Source organism: Mytilus trossulus, chromosome 3 (assembly GCF_036588685.1).
Source record: "Mytilus trossulus isolate FHL-02 chromosome 3, PNRI_Mtr1.1.1.hap1, whole genome shotgun sequence".
Classification (NCBI taxonomy): Eukaryota; Metazoa; Mollusca; class Bivalvia; order Mytilida; family Mytilidae; genus Mytilus; species Mytilus trossulus.
The window spans coordinates 83167867-83188357 of record NC_086375.1 but is presented as its reverse complement, the minus strand read 5'-3'; the positions used below and the strand labels follow the sequence as shown (position 1 = coordinate 83188357).

At 32.9% G+C, this 20491-nt stretch overlaps 1 protein-coding gene across 1 annotated transcript in view; it reads left to right on the top strand.

Moving 5' to 3' along the window:
• The first annotated feature begins 81 nt into the window (after window positions 1–81).
• The window catches only part of LOC134711086 (atrial natriuretic peptide receptor 1-like), a 43060-nt gene continuing 22650 nt past the window's right edge, over window positions 82–20491 (top strand). Inside the window, exons 1-2 of the mRNA XM_063571519.1 lie at window positions 82–223; window positions 17865–18221. Coding sequence (XP_063427589.1) covers window positions 17999–18221 — 223 coding nt within the window. The 5' untranslated portion in view covers window positions 82–223; window positions 17865–17998. The remainder of the gene's footprint in view (window positions 224–17864; window positions 18222–20491) is intronic.

Here is a 20491-nt window from a genome sequence, read left to right as displayed (position 1 = left end):
ACCTCAATAAAAACTGACCAATGAATGCTATGCATTAGAACTTCTCATTGTTAATATTCGATGTGTTTAATATGTCAGTAATCGTGAAATAGAATCGTAAAGATCAGACCATATGAAAACAGTTAGTGAATATCTTTCAACAATAAGTTATTGAATGAATCAGCCTGTTACACAACTTTTAATCGAACAGACCTAGAAGCATAAGTACTTCTTTATTATTGAGGTAAATGCTCTTTTTGGTTATGATTTTTTCTGTTTCCTACACTACGTGACATGCAATGAAAAGTTATTAAGTGTTCTCTATTCAGTCTAGTAATTTGTAAATCTTGATTTTTTTATTTATTTAACTATGCCTGTAAACTTCAATGAATACAATCGTATTGAAACAGCCTACACGTAACATCTTCGGAATTAAATAATGTAGATTTGAGTAACTCACTTATATAAACGTGTATAGATGATATATTTTGGGGGAGAGATCCGTTTGCGCCAAAAATGCGTCCTTTTGCGCCACAACTTTTTTTCTCTAATGCTACGTTTGCGCCACCTGTTTTAAAATCACATGGTATCATTTGCGCCAAAAATAAAATATACGATTGCGCCAATTTAAAGAAAAACATTCCTTAAGCAAAAAACATTTTTCTATTACAATCTCCTGATTTGGAAGGCAAAAGGCAATATAAAAGTTGAATATAAATAAAATGTTCATTCATGAATCCATGTATTGTATACAATTGCTGGAAATACTTCGGACAACACTTAAATGTTCCATCAACAAAAACATCTTCTGCCCTGCATACAAAGAAATTTCAAGTTAGCTTCAGAACCGAGAATAACAATGCCACTTTCAATATCATTTTCTAAAACAAACTCTTCTTCTTTATTTGTGATCACTCCTACTTCACTTTAAATTTCTTGAAATTCTACTGAACTTTTTTTAAGGGCAGGGTACAGTTATCTTCTCTCTCTGTACATAGACTGTCTTATGCACTCCAAGTCATATTTCTGTAGATGTTCCTCTTCATGATGAAAAAGCTCCGTCCACATGATCTTAGCTAGTCTTTCGGATATATTTTCTGTAGCTTTTCTTTTGCATGCTGTTCGTAGTATTTGACGCTCTAGCTTTTGTGGGTCTATCCCATGTATATGTGCAAGATTTCCACTCAGACAAAAATGATACAAAATATATATTAATCTTTAACAAGATTGATCGTTTATACAAATATACAGCGTTAATTTCCATTGTTTAACGAGAGCGTACATTTTAAATGAATAAAATGAATGAAAACTACGGTTCCTAGTTTGTGCATTGTGATAAAAAGTTCGTATGTATAATTACTTTCATTTGTTACTTACTCTGTCTTCTATTGTTCTCGTCGTACTATTGCAAATATTCAATTTCATGACTGCATCAAGTGTTTCTATCAGTTTACCATAGTGATATCACATGGTAAGGTTAGAAATTAATGGTAAACCCTAGTTTTAAGATCCGATTTTCGATTAACAGTGGTAAGGTAATCGTTGCAAAAAATCCTAATCAAACTTTTGTGAAAGACGTTTTAACTTTGAATTGTTGCGAGAGTTTATGTTCTATGTTGAAGGCACTTGCATATAGTGACCTGAAATACAAGTACTGTTCTATTGAGTTAAGATACATGTCTTCTGTTTCTGTCCCTGACCTATGTTTGCTGTATTCGGCATGTGTAGTGCATCATGCCATGAGACATTGATACGTTATGAAATTTCGTGCAGGACTGCTTTGTGGGTTTTTTTTTGGCATGGAACTCCTGACCAGACTATGACTTTTTGACTCTTGACCTATGCAGTGTTAGTGTATCATCATGATACAGTGTGTTCCTTTGTATATTACCCTGACCTAGAAGTATAATTCTAAATTGACCTTGCTTCTGAATATGTAGCATGAAGATGTATTGTCATAAGATGGTGAGTCTTGTGGCACGAGAAACTTTATATGATCTTGACCTTTGCCCTCATTGTACAACTTGTATATTCTGTTTGAAGTATATGGAGAATCGTCTGATTGCACTCATATCTAATATTTTTATATCTATATTAAATATTTAGATATATTTGTATATTTTTAATTGTAAGATCGGTTTTATGTATTGGCGTTTGAACTAGTACACATTTTGTTAAGGGGCCATCTGAAGTCCGCCGCCGGCAGAGGGATTTTCTCACTTTGTTAAAAACCCATTGGTGACCTTTGACTGCTTTTTGCTTTTTTGTCATGTTACTGTCTCTTAAACACATTTCACATTTCCATTCTCAATTTTTGATATGAAGAATGTTTTGATCAAATGAAAATAAATCTTTTTATTGCTGTGAAAAGTAGAAAGAATATTTACTGCTCTAGTAGCACCATGTACTGCAAGTTGTGATAGATTGATAATTCAAAATGGTACAATCATTTTACCTTGTAATTCATTTGATGGACATGTTGATATGGATAGTCTGTTTAAGCAACTTAAAAATCACATGAAGGTATTCGCATATCAATAAACTGAACTCAGTGCGAAGAACCTTTAAAGTACACTTAGACAAAGAGCTCAATCTAGTGAAACACTTTTTTATGCTGGTCACTGTCTGTTATCAAACTGCACCGCAATCCTAAAAAAAATATGCAAGTTAATTCTAATAGAAGTAGAAGCCAAAGGAAGTAAATAAACCGTTTACTGAAATAAATGTACAATATGTCTATGGGTCACAGATGCCCCTGCTTGTAAAAAGAAGACCCAAGTAAACTCCACATATAGAAACAGGATTCACGTAATTTTGACTGTTAAGTGATCATAAGCATTGTGTATAAGTTTCAAAACATTTGGTTGAGGCAAACTAAAGTTAAAGAACAGAAACAACAGATTAAGCATGATCTTTCCTATCTTTAGTCTACGTGTTGATATCTGTATCATTAGTACTAGTATCAACTTCTTATATCTAATAAATCTTGAACAGTAACACCACCCAATATCGAACTTGATAGAGCTGTGTTATGGGGTAATACGCATTACGTATAAGGTTTATAAAATTTGATTGAGTCAAACTTATTTAAAAGAACGAAAACGCAAATTCAGCATTTTCTATGTTTTTAAAGGAACATGATAACACTTGAACGGTAAAAGTGACGCTACCAAATTTCAAATTCATTTTTTTGTATGTGGAAATAACCATTGTCCCAGGTTAGGGAGATGGTGAAGACCCCGCTAACATGTTCAACCCCGCCCTATTTAGTATGCATGTGCCATCGTTTGAATTTCGTTTTATCGTGTTTTTTTTTCTATGTTGTGATGTAATAATAATGTTTCATCCGGCTGCAAATGTTTGCACCTGTCCTAAGTCAGGAATCTGATGTACAGTAGTTATCGTTTGTTTGTGAAATTTATACGTTTTTCTCGTTTCTCGTTTTTTTATTTAGATTAGACCGTTGGTTTTCTCCATTGAATTGTTTTACACTAGTAGTTTTTGGGCCCTTTATAGCTTGTGGTTCGGTGAGAGCCAAGGCTCCGTATGAAGGCCGTACATTGACCTATAATGGTTTACTTTTATAAATTGTTATTTGGATATAGAGATTTGTCTCATTGGCACTCATACAACATCTTCTATACCTATTTGCTCATTGTTGAAAGCCGTATGGTGACATATAGTTGTTAATTTCTGTGTTACCTGGTCTCTTGTGGAGAGTTCTTCTTTGGCGCTCATGCCACATGAGGTGAAGGGTGGGGGTCCTGCTAGCATGTTTAATCCGCCGCATTCTGTTTGTATGTACCTGTCCCAAATCAGAAGACTCTAATTCATGAATTGTCGTTTGTTTATGTGTTACATATTTGTTTTTGTTCATTTTTTGTACATAATTTGTCCGTTTCTTTTCTCGGTGCTTTTTATAACTGACTATGCGGTACGGACTTTGCTCATTGTCGAAGGCCGTAGGGTGACTTATAGCTTTTAATTTCTGTATCATTTAGTCTTTTGTGGAGTGTTCTTATTGGCACTCATGACACATCTTCTTTTTATTTTGTGTATAAGTTTTGTAGTATTTGGTTGAGGCCACTAAAGTTAAAACAACGGAACCCTTTTATTTTGGACGTTCGGGACGAACGGACTAGAGTAACTCCGCAGTTTATGTTCCTTTTCTATGGTACACAGAAGTTCTGACTGGTGTGCTGGTGCTAAGCATTCCACCAGCACTGTCATTAACACACACACACACAATTTTATTATAAAAATATGAAACGATTTGTGACATATTATATACTTCACACGTATTTCTATCAAATCTGATATTATTACAAAGCAACTATTAAATAAAATGCATTCGAACTTTAAATGTGCATTTAAATATATATGCAAGTCGTCAACTGGTGAAGTGGCTAGATGCATACTCAGGATGCATATATCGTTGGCCAATTGAACGACAGGTCTCCAAATTTTGTTGTTTTAAAACGTCTAGAAATATTAAAGGAAATAAATAAAAACAGAACGACTGAATTAAATAAAATAATGTTCGATATAATGAACCATTTCGATTTATTTTTAAAATCTAAACGATGCTTTATTTTTATCTAGTTTCCTAATCATTAGAATGAGAAAATAAATACCTTACAGCTTCTTTAACCATCGATCCTGAAATGTTTAATGTTATAAAACAATTTTAGCGTCTTTGACCTACTTTACCTTTTTATTCGGATACTTGTGGTTATCTTCTTCAAGGTCAACGGGAACATTAGAATAATCTAGAAAAGAACCCAGATGGAACCAGGAATTCGGGTTGCTATAACCAAACAACCCGGATGTTGAACCAGTTACCATGGTTTCGAACCAAAGAACCAAGGTTCAGAACCAAACAACCCAGATGGAACCAGGGTTTAGAACCAGAGTGCCCGGATATAACCTTATTGCATTCGGAATTCTCATGACTTTTTATACCTTCAACGTATTTTCCAAATCATTTATTTATTTAGTATATGTATATATAATATGTACGATTAATATATGTTCAGGTAAATTGGCGCAAATGAGTTCCGAAAACTGGCGCAATTGATACATTTGAGAATCAAAATTTGGCGCAAATGATACCCCTGAAAAACAGTAATTGGCGCAAAAGGAGTGCTGCCTATTTTGGCAAGATTTACCTCTTGTCTTGTTAGATTGATTACTAAATATTACATGAAAACAAAACCATTTTAATTTACTTCATCAGGCATTCCCTTTGCACGTCTAAAAAAAGCATAAACCCCTTAAAAAATCTCGGTACTTTCTTAGTTCCATATTTACCTCACACTGGGACTATCATAGTGACTTATAGTCCCAGCCTCACATAATCGTATAAAATAGACATTTTAAAATACAATAGCACATAAAACCCATAGAAAAAATGGATACGAAATAGACATTAGTTTTCAGTTATGAATAGTCGTTTGCAAAGCAAAGAATAAAACTTTAGTTTGCATAGTTATCGAATGATTTTTTAAAATGGATATACAACCCGTATAACCCCGATCCAGATATATCCGGACGTTGACGCGTTCGAAGCGATAATCAGGGGTCTGTTGTTCAACTTGTCGTCAGTGCTAACGCGTCGTTAAAATTTCAGGACAGCATTTGGGATGACAATAATTTTGGATGACTCTCTAGAAATTAATTGAGATTATATCTATATGTCAATGCAAATGTTAGTTTATTTCTCTAATTCTTCGTCAATTTATCCCTTTCTGCACCCATTGTATATATATATAAAAAAAAATCAACGCGTGGTTCGTTTGATCTCAGTACTTCATTGGTTAAAATCCGATTATGACGTCGAATTTTCTTGCTGTCTTCTGAAATTCCCAATGTGACGGCATGAAAAAAGGCGAACATGCCTAATGACGTAACGAAAGAACACATCTTTTGACAGATCATTTTCTTTTAACTCGACATTTAAATTTTAAATATTTAAAACGCTCGGGCAAGCCTCGCGTTTTAAAATTGAAAATTTAACTGTCTCGAGTGGATAAATATCGTATTACACTCGATGCAGTGGTAGAATCAATATTTATTCAATTAAACAGTTGTTGCACGTTTTAGATATTGCATAGAACGTTTCATAAAATGGCTAGATACAAAACGCACAGACATGGTGCAACTTCGTACCTTTTATGGGGTAAACAATGCTGAATATCTTTTCGTACATAAACTTTTGCGTATCAACACCTTAAGCAATAATAAATTACTATACGTTGAATTACTGATTATTACTACGTGCCCCCAAATGTTCCCTAGAACTCAGAATAAACGCAATATTATACTTTATAAGTTTTCTCTAACTGTATCGTTCGTTCCACCAAATGTGTCAAGTTCGTTGCTCGTTTTGAAATAATCACTGTACAGTCCGTTGACAAAAACCGTCACAAATCCTTTTCATTTTAAGGTATTCGAGATGGCATCGACGACCTTTTTTCTGTATTTTATTGTAATTTTTTTATCTGTAAACTGACCATAAATTTTCAATCACCCAAATCCAAAATTATATTCCAGATGACATAAACTGTTAATAAATATATTGCAGATGAAATAAAGTTTCAAAAAATAAAGTACAGCCAATAACACATCACTGAACGACTCTTACTTTACACAACTTGAGGCTCTCCCAATAAACGATGTTGGTACATGTTCGCCTAAACGAAAGCTGTCGTAGGAGCTTGTTGAACTTTTTTGACGATTGCATTAGATGGCATTCCAACTGTTGTTTTTTTTTTGTTTTTTTTTTTTTTTTACATATAAAATTTTGTAGATGTGGTATGATGGCCAATGAAACAACTTTAATGATGATCCACCAAAGTTTAAATGAAGTGGTTGAAAGCAAGTAGTATATTCCAACGTACGGCATTCAACAATGAGGGCTTTCCTCATTGTTGAAGGCCGTACGGTGACCTACAGTTGTTAATTTCTGTATCATCTCTTGTGGAGATTTGTCTCATTGGCAATCATACCACCAACTCAAAATATCGATACAAGGCACAAAAACAATACACATAAAGTAAATGTAGTAGTAAGAGGTAGTTATTTCAAAGCCAATTACAACTAAAAAGTAAATAGTGTTATTCAAGACTAAAGTACCAGTCAGTATATATCCAACGGATGTAAAGACGTTATAAAAACGCATATACTTGTGCAATGCCAAATATAAGTTAACAGTATCCAAATGTACGACTTCATGAGTTCTCATAAGTGTGCATGCATGGTCATAAGATTAAGTAAACATCACCGTAAAAAACTAGGATACGATATCTCGTTTATAATAAGAATTCGACAGGTAAAGCAAAACTTTCTAGTCATATCTTTTTTTTTTTTTTTTTTTTTTTTTTTATCTATGAAAGAATTTGGTAAAGGGTATTCTCGTCTTGTGCTTTACACCACTGATTTAGTTTAAGCAGATGATTGACTTGAAAACATGTTTAACCCAACTAACTGCCTTATGTATACTCGTGATCCCAAAGGGCAGTAAAACCCTCGCCAAAGTGGGGAACCCGTTTAGCTGTGTGGGATGTACAAGTACGCAGCCACGTTCAGTCAGAATAGGAATATAAGATCCAATGCCTCATGTAGAGAGAGCACCACGCTCTATACACTTTACGAACCCTTGCTAAAACTATACGAGGGGTCGATAAATTGACCTGTTGCAAGGTAACATTTTTTCTCTAAATATACCACATTTTATCCACTGACAGTCCAAACTTCCCCGACGTTATTCAGGACGGCTTCTTTCCAGGACCTACCTGTAGTACGAGTTGAATCCGCTTATAAATTAGACTGAGTCCAAGAGCCAATTTACACTTTCGTATAGATAATGATTTTTTTACATGAACAAAATACGAACGTGCCTCCAAAAGTGTTTTGACACACCAACGGATATTTTAGGTTGCTGTATGCATGTTATGGGTTTAAATTAAATTTTTTAAAACATGTATAATTTGGGTTAAATCCTACCAAAGCATACTTTAATACATGCAAAATTTATTGACAAACGCAAAATTGTCGCAAAGAAGCGTACAGGATGAAAAAGTGTAATGATGACGTACCGTATACTAGTACAACATGAAAATAAAGTCACTATTAAATGTGTAATTCTTTGTTTTTAGATACCACATAAACCTATGATCTTTAAAATTTGTAACTGTAAAACAATGAAATTAAAAAAAAATGTTTTCAAAACTATGAGACACGAGAAAAACTTAGTTTCGATTATTTAAAAATACCAAACATGCTTTTATCAGTGGTATTGTTGTGCGTTTTTAAATATTTGCCTATAAAAATGTCACATATTTGAAAAACTTTATAGATCCTTGTAGTAAAGTATGAGTATTTTGACAAAGAATATATTGGAGCAAAATTTTCGAAGAATAGTTATCAAATTTTCTTTAACAGTATAAATTCTTCACTGTCTGAACTCAGTGGTACACGGTGTGTTCGATACGAACGCGTCAGCGTCCGGATGTACCGATTATCAGGTTATCTGCATGTTGATATCGTAAAATATCAGCTGCGAGACATAATATGAAGCTTTTTGGTCGAGTGAGCGTAGCGAACGAGATCAAAAAGCCTTCATATAATGTCAAGCAGCTGATATTTTACAATATCAATATGCAGATAATCTGATAATCGATTTATCGAGCTATATTTGCGTGTTCCAGAAGTGTTTTCTTTGTTTCACCAGCACATAAAAGATGACTTGATAAGTTCGGGTCAAAGTTATTAACGTCGGTTCAAACATTATGACGTCGCTGATATGTCCGGGTTAAAGTTATTAAAGCCGGGTCAACGTATTTGATGTCACAAAGACATGATACGGAATAATATTAAGAGCTGAACAGAGTGATATAGACAGTGGGACGACCGATAATCGTATTTATCGGGGTTATACGGAGTGATATATTACATTACAACATTGTACAAGATCTTGTATTTGTGTGGTATTTTACATGGAATAATATTTTATAAAAATGATTGATAAGTGTGTTGTAAGACCAGTAGCAAATATTTCATGCATGTACATAACTTTTGAAGATGTTACGATATTGAATTCAACCCAGAAAAACGGGAAAAAAAGTTGAATACTTATCGAAATATTTCCCTAATAAATTTTTAAATTGATAATTTTTTGCCTATATGAAAACTATCCCAGATAAAGAAAAAGACGCAACAACACGTTTTGTCACGAAGACACGACTGGCATCATTGTTCCTTCCAATATATGAAATATTGACACTTAATGAAGATATTTTTCTGTTCTACTCCACGTTCCATAGTTTTACTGGATATGATTCAATGTAATCCCTGTAAGGACTACGATAACTAATATTTAAAAAAAAAACACATTTCAAAACAAATGGAAAGAGATAAATGAGGAATGAAATTCTAAGCTGTCTACATATTACATCATATTAATGTTATTTTATTTGGTCTCTTGGGGGAGTTGTTTAATTGGCAATCATACCAAATCTTCTTTTTTCTATAATATTAAAAATAATGCAGATCTCATAGATATTGAGAAAGATCATTAAAACATACAAAGCCAATATACGAATCAATTATGATTCTATTGTCGATCTTCACACACTATATCAGAAAGCAATCCTATTGGGTCAGCTACTGCTACCTTTAAATGTAACGGAACAATCAGTTTTCATGCCATGATGGAAATTTGCTGGAAATTTGCATGCAGGCTGTTTTTTACCTGATGAATTAAATATGTGATAGAAAATATACCGCCATGATCTACTTTTTTTAAAGTAAAATGAGGTCGAAATTTAAGATATGTGTTCAATGATTTAAGATTTGTATACGTATTTTATCTTTTGACAGACATACATATTTTTTTGTTTTAAGCTGTTTTTTGTTAAATTATTTGTAATTTCTGTTTTTAATAAGTATCCTTTAAATATATGCATTGACAAACAATTATACGTCATATTTATCAAATGTTCATGAACTTAAAAAAAAACTTAATGTTTCGCAGTGATTTATTATATTTAAAAAATGATGAATATTGGTACAAATAATCTTCATACGTATTTAAATCAAATTAAATGTCATTTTAAAAAAGAGAGGTCCATGAACTTGTTTTCAAGTTAAATCATTTTGAATGATAGAAATCAGCCGAAAATGTATCTTTTCCCGATATGTAACAGTTTAACGTCGCATAATATTATACATTAGCAACTTATCAACGTCTTTAATTCTCTGTAGGAAGTACACCACTAATGCATGGTCCCATTGCTTTCTGTGTTAAATTCCTCCATTTCAAGTAGGCACACCTCTTTTATTTCAAGTTCAAATAAAGTTGCAATCATTACAAGTCAAAGCAACACTTTATGGTGGCTTGTACTGAAAAAATTAACATGCCTTTAATGGCATATAAGAAAGAACTGGTTCCCGGAACATCAGATGTACCAAAAACAGGTACTTCAGATCTGACAAACAGACAAAATGTACCCTTTTTCTAAAATTTGGTGCAGTTATTTTTATTATTAAAATTAATAGTCCAAAAGTGTTCTACAATGATCACCAGTCCTTCAGCTTTCAGTTGATGCCAAAAATACCTAAATATCCTACATATTTTGAAAGTTACACCCATGCGTAGGAACTATTTTGTGTTAAATATGTACTACTTTCTGGTATGTGCTTTCGGGCCGGGCCCGAATTAGTGGTGTTACACCTGTTATTCACCTTTTCAAAATCTAAAGGACTATGGATAATCTCACAGTTCGTACACCAAAAAGAAAATAACGTTACGTCATTGGATGATTTTCCATTGTTAAGGGCATACAGTTTTGATCCTGAAAGTGTATTTACAAGTTCTTGAAAATTTGCATATAGGCCTTTTTTTACCTGATTAAATCAAATATGTTATAAAAAATATACCTTCATGTGCTACTTTTTGAGTAAAATTTTGTATGTTTGCTCAAAATTCAGATTGGTGGCCGTAATTTCTTTTTCGAAAGAAAGGCATAACTTTTTTGTTATAAAAGATAAACACAAATGGTTTTTTGTTGAATAATCGGTAGTTTCTATATTCTGTAAGTATCCTAAAAAAATATGCATTTTTTATTCAGATATAACTCATATTTATCAAATGTTCATGAATAGAGGAAAATACGTCATTTTTTGCTGCATGTTTATGAAAATTAAAAAAAATCCTCTATTTACAGTTTTATAAAATTTTGGTCACATAATCTCCCTGCAAAATGATTTATACAAACTATCAAAAGTCTAAATTAAACAGTTTACAGAGCATAGGTAGATAATATATAGGTTCGTTTCGTACACGTATTTCAGTCCAGACTTCATCTAATTAACTATCGATTTGACCTCAGATGACCATATAAGCGATGTAAACATAAATAAATATGTGAATAAATTAAATCAACACGTGCAATTGGATTTTTATAGGTCTGTTTGATTTTATTTTATAGTTTAAAAATATATGTTTCTCATTGTTTTTAACCGTATAAGAAAGATTTTATGTGCATCGAATTAGTAATCAAATGATTTACCGGAGTTTCACTTTCATTGTTGACATTCTTTTTCTTTAAATAACCAGTACACGTACAATGCGGCGTTTTGCATATGCGGCGTTTTGCATTTGCGCCGATCTGCATTTCGTTTGCGCCGTTTTTACTTTCATTTGCGCCGATTTTTGTTTTCATTTGCGCCGATTTTATTACAGGTAAATTACAGGTGAATAGATATAAGAAGATGTGAGTGTCAATGAGAGAACTCTCCATCCAAGTCATGTTATTTTTATTTATCAGTATAGACCTCTTCCATTTGCCACTTGTACAAATGTAATGAATTGTCAATCACAACATGTATATAACTGTTGTCCCCTGCTCACCACTGGGAGGTGGAAGAAGGCCTACAAGATACATCTCCAGACTTTTTGCCTTGTTGACCGTATCCGTAGTTCTTTAGCATCTGTCTTTCGGACATCTACCACATGGTTATGCTCGATCTGTGTTTTGACAATAGAATCCGTGGTAACTCTGGCTATACACGATTTTATGGTACATTAGTAAGATATGTAGTTATGTTTGAGAACACTGACCTTCCGATATGTATGGCCTCGATGATTAAAGAATTTACTTCTCGGACCGTTTCAATGTGCAATATGACCATCAAGTTACAGCGAAGTTCCAGAACAATATGAATCAAAAATAACTTAAACATGGATGAAAAACAATTATAACCAGATTTTACCAATGGTATAGCACAGTACATGTATAAGTTTTAACTTACCTGTAAATCTAATTAGGAGCAAATATAAAATCGGCGCAAATGAAAAAATTGAATGTTCAAAATCAGCGCAAATGTCATACGCCCGTACAATGCATGCGTTTTCAATCTCTAGCTAGGGGTTAAATTGAAGTTCACGTGAATACGGATTTAAAGAGGTCGACAGGAAAGTGAATGACTAATTATCAATGTTTCTTAGCGTAATTTGACAAAATTTAACCTTTTTGGCTGCAAAAAGCGAATTGTTATTTCACTATTTCACTTTCATTGTTGATTGAACAGAAAAAAATCAAACTTTAGATTTTTCACATACCTCGTAGCTAGTGCCCCTTTAAGAACCTTTTAAAGCAATCACAACGTTTTGGTCTACGATTTTTAGAATATTATCCAGAATGTATTAGATTCTGATACGGTGTATTTTATAGCATGCTCTTTTTAGTCTTTTTGAAAACGCGATCCATTTTCCTATTTTCCTTTTTGTGTAAATACAAGTGTTGCTCAAAATTATAAATGCAGCGTGAGGTCAATCCAATATGATTGTTCATTCTAAATCATAAATGTTCAGGCACATTTGTTTTGTACTGAAAGGGATACAAAGCTGTAATTTTGATAACCTGTAATCTTATAACTCAATCAGGTGTTCCTATTAAATTTCTAAAGTACTTTTGATTGGTATAGTATTCATCACGATATAAAATCTCTGCATTTTAGCATAAACAGTTGAATTGAGGATGTAGCTTAATTATTTGCTAATTTTAGGTTTTGGAGCTTAGATTTAGTACAAAACGATTTAATTCAATAAAATGCTTATTAAAATTTTCATTTTTCAACCGAAATAATTAATGCCTCTTAACTAAATTTCCCCTGGGACATTTCGTCATATATATTTTTCTAAATATTTATGCATATTTAAGATAGAAGCAGCCATGCAAACCAAATTGAATACTGGATAACAAGTAATGGTCTGTCGTTCGCCCAGTTATCATTCGGAATTTATATTTTGCATTGGTACACTTGAAAATCTGAAACAAAGTTACCGTTTTATTAAGTTGTTGTATCGTATCAATTTAAAAATGTAAAGTGTCACCATCATCAACCTTTTTATGTTTAGATAAAACCTCCTTTTTGTTTCAATTTACCAAAGTTATATTCATTGTTTTGTTCATATTTAGAATCCAAAACAAAAAATACAATAAGTACAGATCTGAGATTACTAACTTGCAGTTAGTTCAAAGCCAATAACAACTGATAAAAATCATGTATCTAAAACTAAATTACCAGTAACAGACCAAGCATCAAATAGATTTAGACGTCTTCAACAGTCAGAGAAAAACATGACCTTGTGCAACTACAAAATATAGGTATTGACAGATTGTGAGTATGCATATGTATATTCAAATATCAATTATTCATGACGAGATGCATGGTGTGTTGACCAGGCACAAATGTTAACAATTTTAGAGTGACACTTGAATAAGATGGAGCTTTGGCTATCGACAAAACATATGCAACAAAAAGCCATGATCATAGATTTAAGTTGAACCTTACCATCCCCTTTATTTCCACGGTAGACGAATGCCAGAACAAAACGAAAGAAACAGGCAATAATGGCCACAATAAGTAAGCAAGCTGTTCACTTGTTTATAAATAAATTTTTATTGCAGCCAAAATTGCATGATTTCGGACATGGTTGAATTACTGTCTGATTCTTAAGGCTAATGTGTACCCAAAGCCTAAAATGGTAGCGTTTTTACAACAAATATTAAAAAGAAGATGTGGTATGATTGCCAATGAGACAATTCTTCAAAAGAGACCAAAATGACAAAGAAATTTACTGCTATAGATCACCATACGGCCTCCGACAATGAATAAAGCCCATTGTGGTTTCTCGTTTGAAATGTTTTGCTATGTCGAGGTCTTGTATAGATGACTACACTGTAAGAGTTGTAATAATTGTTGAAGCCTGTGCGATGAACAATAATTGCTCATATACACACCCAACGGACCCTGGTGCATAGTTTTTGTTTTTAAATTATGTAATCTTATCACATTTCCACAATCGTATAACACAAACGTCAGCTTTTGGTTCATTATGTTGTGGTTCAGAAATCGCCGTTTGTTCATTATCAGTTGTACATGTGTTTTCTTCGTCAGAATCATATTGAGCTCCATGTTTGCTTCATCTGATAAATGTTCTTCGCTGTCAAGATTAGCTACAAGCTGATCAGGGATTGAGGAGGATGTTATCCCAACTCTTATATCTACCCCAAATATAGCTTTGTAAGGAGCTCTGCTCATGCCTGAATGGGGATTTCTGTTTTTCTCAAATTGTACAAATTTGAAACCAATAGGCCAGTTATAACAATGGTTATATCGCATCCTTAGTTTAAACATATTTATGTATAGTGGATTGGGAAACAAGTTTTTTCAACTTATATTAATCCCTTTCCACTTAGCGGGCGCGAGTGCTGCCTTGTAGCGGCATTAGCCTACTCTTTTTCGAAATCTACAAGGATGTCTTTAACGTGCAAGAGATATGGCTCTCTCTTAACACGGGTCAGCCATTTATCGTCCCCTTCCGACGGACTATCATCGATTCCTCAAGACCATACTCGCAAATGGTGTCAAGGGAGAGCCGAAAACTGAGATCCTGAAATTTTCATCCCGAACGGGAATCGAACCAGGAACCTTTGTGTTAGGAGTCCGATGCACTAACCACAACACCACGGCTCTCTAAATTTGTTTTTACACAAATTCTCTAAATTTAATGTGTCTCTGTAAAAAAAATACTCTTAACTATTTCAGTGAATTTGTAAAATTACTAGTCAGAATCAGGGATATTATAAAATCACTAAACAGTTCAGTGATTTTACAAATTCATGATTTTACAAATTCCCGATTTTACAAATTCCCGATTTTACAAATTCCGGATTTCCCAAATTTCCGATTTGACAAATTACCAATTTTACAACGTCTGGATTTTACAAAATCCTGATTTTACAAATTTCCTGTAACATATTCACGTAATTAGACACATACAATCACACACATATATATTGTTCGAAATGTAAATTATATGTTATGAGTGATTCATTAATCTTCTCTAACTGTGTAAATTATAAAGATAAAAACATTAATCTTTAAGCTAATCATCTTCTGATGTGTCAAAGATCTCTTAAACAAAATGCAGGACTCTTTTCTTACGCACGGCTGAATATCAAAGTAGAACTGTATAAAAAATGAAAACACTTTTGCGTCTCAAAGCAAACCGGTGAATAACATTGAGAATTTTTCTATAATGATGTTGTTTTTCTAATTAATTCGGTTTACTATATATACAGAATTGATTTACTTTTGAAAACATGATAATTGAAACACCTATCAAAAGAAAGATGTAAAAGTCAGCAGAAACGAATGTTTGTCATTGTAAAAAACTCAACAAATGTTTTAACAAGATGATAAATTTATATTATTGCAAAAATTGTTAGGAGTAACCGGAGATACAAGCGAATAAAACGTCTGCCATACTAATTAGAAATATGGTTTATGCAATTTAAAATATCAAATATAACTTCCGAAGGCCTACACAAGCCAGCAGTTAATTACTTTAATTGTGTAAACCAGCATAAGGAAGCTGCTACAGGAAAAACATAAATTTATCAGTTCAAATTACTGACATAAAATTTAACTAAAAAGACAAAACAATAGCCCACAATAATACATATTAAAGGTTTTACCATTTAATTATGGGTAATATTACTGTTGTGTTTTGTAGATTACCCGTTCGTGTCTTTTGCCCTCTTTTGTGATAAAAACATTACGAATCGGACTTGGATATATTATATTTTGTTATAAAACGACTACCTCGATATTATAAATTGTTTATCTTGGCTTTTTAAAATACCCAGCGTTCAGCAAAACAAATGATAATTAATTATCAAAAATACCAGGATTGTAATATTATACGCCAGACAGGCGTTTCGTCCACATAAGACTCATCAGTGACACCCAGATCAGAATAGTTATAGAGCCAAACAAATGCAAAATTGAAAAGCATTGAGGACCGAAAATTCCAAAAACGTTGTACAAAATACGGCTAAGGTAATCTATGCCTAGGGGGAAAAAAATCCTTATTTTTTTGAAAACTTCATAGTTTTTTAAACAGGATTTTTTTTATAAAAAATACCATATAATTGATATTCATGTTAACACCGAAGTGCTGACTACTGGGGTGGTGATATCCTCGGGAACGAAACGTACGTCCGTCTTCCAATGAGAGGAATTAACTCATTATTTTTTTTGATTTACAAAAAGTGAATTATATGTATATAAATAGGACTTTCAATCTAGCATATTTACCATTTCAGTCTTTAGTTTTGAACGGTGTTTTTTGTATACTGTTGTTTGTCTTTTTGGTCTTTGGCCTTGTCGTTAATTTCGACTGCCATGACTATGTAATTTGTTCTCGATTTGTGATTTTCAATGTGCCCTTTGTATCTTTTATCTTTGATTTACATATTTTAAAGAAAAGACAAAAAAAATATGTTGTGTACAGTTTGCAAAAGACACTATTCTATGTTATCATTTTGTTATATGTAAAATGAGTTATAAATATTGTTGAAAAAAATTCGTATGATGCAAATAATTCTTAAATTTGTTCCACTTCTCAATGTAAGTGCAGCAAAGTTATGAGGTCTTAGCAGTATCGTACATTTTTTATCTTTCGAGTCTGGTGGATAATTGATTTTGTCATCCATTACTAATATTAGAAAAAAGAAAAATCATAAAAATATTGAACTCCGAGGAAAATTCAAAATAGAAAGTCCTTGATTTTAAAAATGGCAAAATCAAAGCTCAAAGACATCAAACAGATGGATAACAAATGTCATATTCCTGACCTGGCACAGGTAGATTTATATAATGTCAAAGTCAAAATCTCAAACATTTCAAACGAAAGGAAATCAGCTGCCATATTCCTGATTTGTTATGTGCCTTTCTTTGTAGAAAATGGAGTAAAGGTTGCACATTGATTAATTATGAACAACAGCAAATTAAAATTTGATGTTTCGAATAAGCATGTGTTGTACATATATTCGTTTTTTTTTTTATAAATTATTACAAAAGAGGGACGAAAGATACCAGAGGGACGAAAGATACCAGAGGGACAGCCAAACTCATAAATCGAAAATATACTTACAACGCCATTGCTAAAATTGAAAAAGACAAATAGACAAACAGTTGTACACATGCCACAACATAGAAAACTAAAGAATAAACAACACAAACCCCACCAATAACAAGGGGGGATTTCAGGTGCTCTGGAAGGGTAAGTAGATCCTGCTCCACATGTGGCACCCGTCGTGTTGATCATGTGATAACACGACAACTTATAATTCCTATGGATGTGTGTGTATAACCTTTTAATGTTGTGTTTCTGTTGTGTCGCTGTTCTCCTCTTATATTTGATGCGTTTCTCTCTATTTTAGTTTGTAACCCGGATTTGTATTTTTCTCAATCGATTCATGAGTTTCGAACAGCGGTATACTACTGTTGCATTTATTTAACTAATTTTGCAGGTTGCAGTTTTGGAGTTAACGTTATTGGTAGACTTGCAAGCTCATGGAATCTTCCAGTCATTACGCCGGTTGGAACAAATGCTGACCTTGCAAACAAAAACAACTTTCCAACTCTAACAAGGCTTTCCTTTGGCATGAACAAATTTTCACAGATGTACTTGAGTATTTTTAGAAGATATAATTGGACAGACGTTACAATAATTCATGACGTGACACATTCATTCTTCATAATTGCTGGAGACAGTTTAATGGTCGCATTTCAATATGCTGGGATAAATGTAGAACGAATTTCATTTGATTCTTCACAAAACGATGACGTGGGAGTTGTCCTTAAACAGTCAAGCCTTAGATCTAGAAGTATATGTTTTTATATTCATTTGAATGTATCATATTCGTAGAAACTAAAACTTTAACAATAGACCTACGTCCCACTCTGTTATTTACATGTTGTTTCAATTCCTTGATTTTATTTAATGCTGCATATTTCATCTCAAAAACAAATATCAAATCTCTAGGCTGCTATCTTGACATAGGAAAGAACTTGTTTCTGAATTAATCATTAAAAAATGTTTGTTTTATGTTGTAAAATGCAAACACCGACATAATTACACTATATAATATCTTGAATTTAATAATTCTCTAGCGATTTCATAGTATCATTCCGTACTCATCCTTGTATGGTTTTCTTAATCAAACTGATCATATATACTTAAGGTTTTTGTTTATGATATCAAATATAATTACTAGCATTCAATCAATGATTATGCTTCATGTAATTCAAAGACCTTGTTTTAAAAGAGGATTAAATTCTAGGTAAAAGAACATATGTCATAGATCTCAATTCTCAGTCATATCGCAAAGTTCAACAAAAATGTGTCCGTAGTACACAGATGCTCCACCCGCACTATTTAATATGTTCATGGAACCGTGAACAGGGGGTAAAATCTCTAATTTGGCATTAAAATAAGAAAGATCATATCATAGGGAAAATGTGTTCTAAGTTTCTGGTTCATTGGACAACTTCAATTTCATCAAAAACTACCTGGCCCAAAAACTTTAACCTGCAGCGGGACAGACGGACGAACGAATTGACACACGAACGGACGCACAGACAAGAAAACATAATGCCCATAATCAGCCATAAAAATGCTGCTGATGAGCATCAATCGTATCAGTTGGTGAAATGAACATTCACTTCCTAACGAAAGAAATAGATATATGTGTATGAACAGAAACATAATGGATGTAAAGTAAAGATTTATTTTAACCTTTCTTTAGAAGTGTCAGAATATTCTAATTATTTCTACCTGAGAACAGTTCGAAGGCAATATCAGTTTAATTTCGATTTGAGTTTGAATGTCCCTCTGGTATCTTTTGCCCTTATTTTATAACAGTTCTAGCATCAAACTGTTTCAAGAAAAAGCTACCAAAATCGGTTCACCACCCAAATTCAAAGCTGATCTGTGTTTTGAGGTCATCATCAGTCTACTCATATTTGGTTGAGACGATCAAAGTATTATAACAAGAACGAACGATTCATCCTTTTTAAGGGGTATGACTCGCGAACTGTAAAGTGACGCCACAAACAATTGAATTTGATTTGTATTTTATGGTAGAAAGCATTCTGTATAAGTTTCATATTTTTGGTTGAGGCAAACTGAAGTTGGAAATGGACAATTTCTACTGTTCAGATTGACGGTTTCGTGCTGAATAATTACATAGCAAGCAAAAACCAACAAGAAAAAACCACGAAAACAGTTTTGAAGCTGCTCTCTAGGCTACATGTGGTAAAACACCCAATAGAAATAATTTCATTATAATGCGCTGCACGCTTAAAGGAATGAAATTATAATTATTCCCTCTTCTTATCTTGAAAATTTACGATCTAAACAATAAAACAAACGAACAGTCTGTTTCAATACAATGACTCAATTCTGCATGCTGTGATCTATAGCCTTAAGCTATCCCACCTGATATAAAGCAAGTGAATTGTTATCTCTTTCAATAATGAAATGTAATTTCGTCTAAATTAATTTCAACTAAATCGTCCAATTTTGATTCAGTAAGCCATAATAGCTATTATCCAATAAATCCCTAAATGCCCGATTCAATCGTTCAACAAAAATTTAAGAGTCCTTATGTGATTAGTGTTTCATAACTCCTTAATAATAATCTGATATTTCAAATAAAGTATGGCATGATGAAATTGATGTAACGTGTATACAAAATATGTTTCCAGTACTCTAGAGACTAAAACATATGAAAACTGATGAACAGTTCTAGAATATTTTTATATGTACTGACAAACAAAATCAAACTAAAGAACAACAATGACCGCCTCTTATGCTCAAGCAGCTAGTAGCAACAAAAAAAGCAAACTGAAAACAACAAGATTGATTCTGTCAAACAAATACTTCTCCTTGAAGCAAACGTCTTTGGTGATAAGGCATTAAATCATTAAGTCCAACGATGATTTTTTGTTAATTCGGGTGTGCAAGTACAGGGTTATAGATTTTGTTCTGATGGTTAAACGAGCGATTGGCGAAAAAACAAGAAAATCTAATCACAAAGAAAACATACATTTTAAAGTTGTTCTGTTTCTGTACGTATTAAAACCCGTCTAGAGC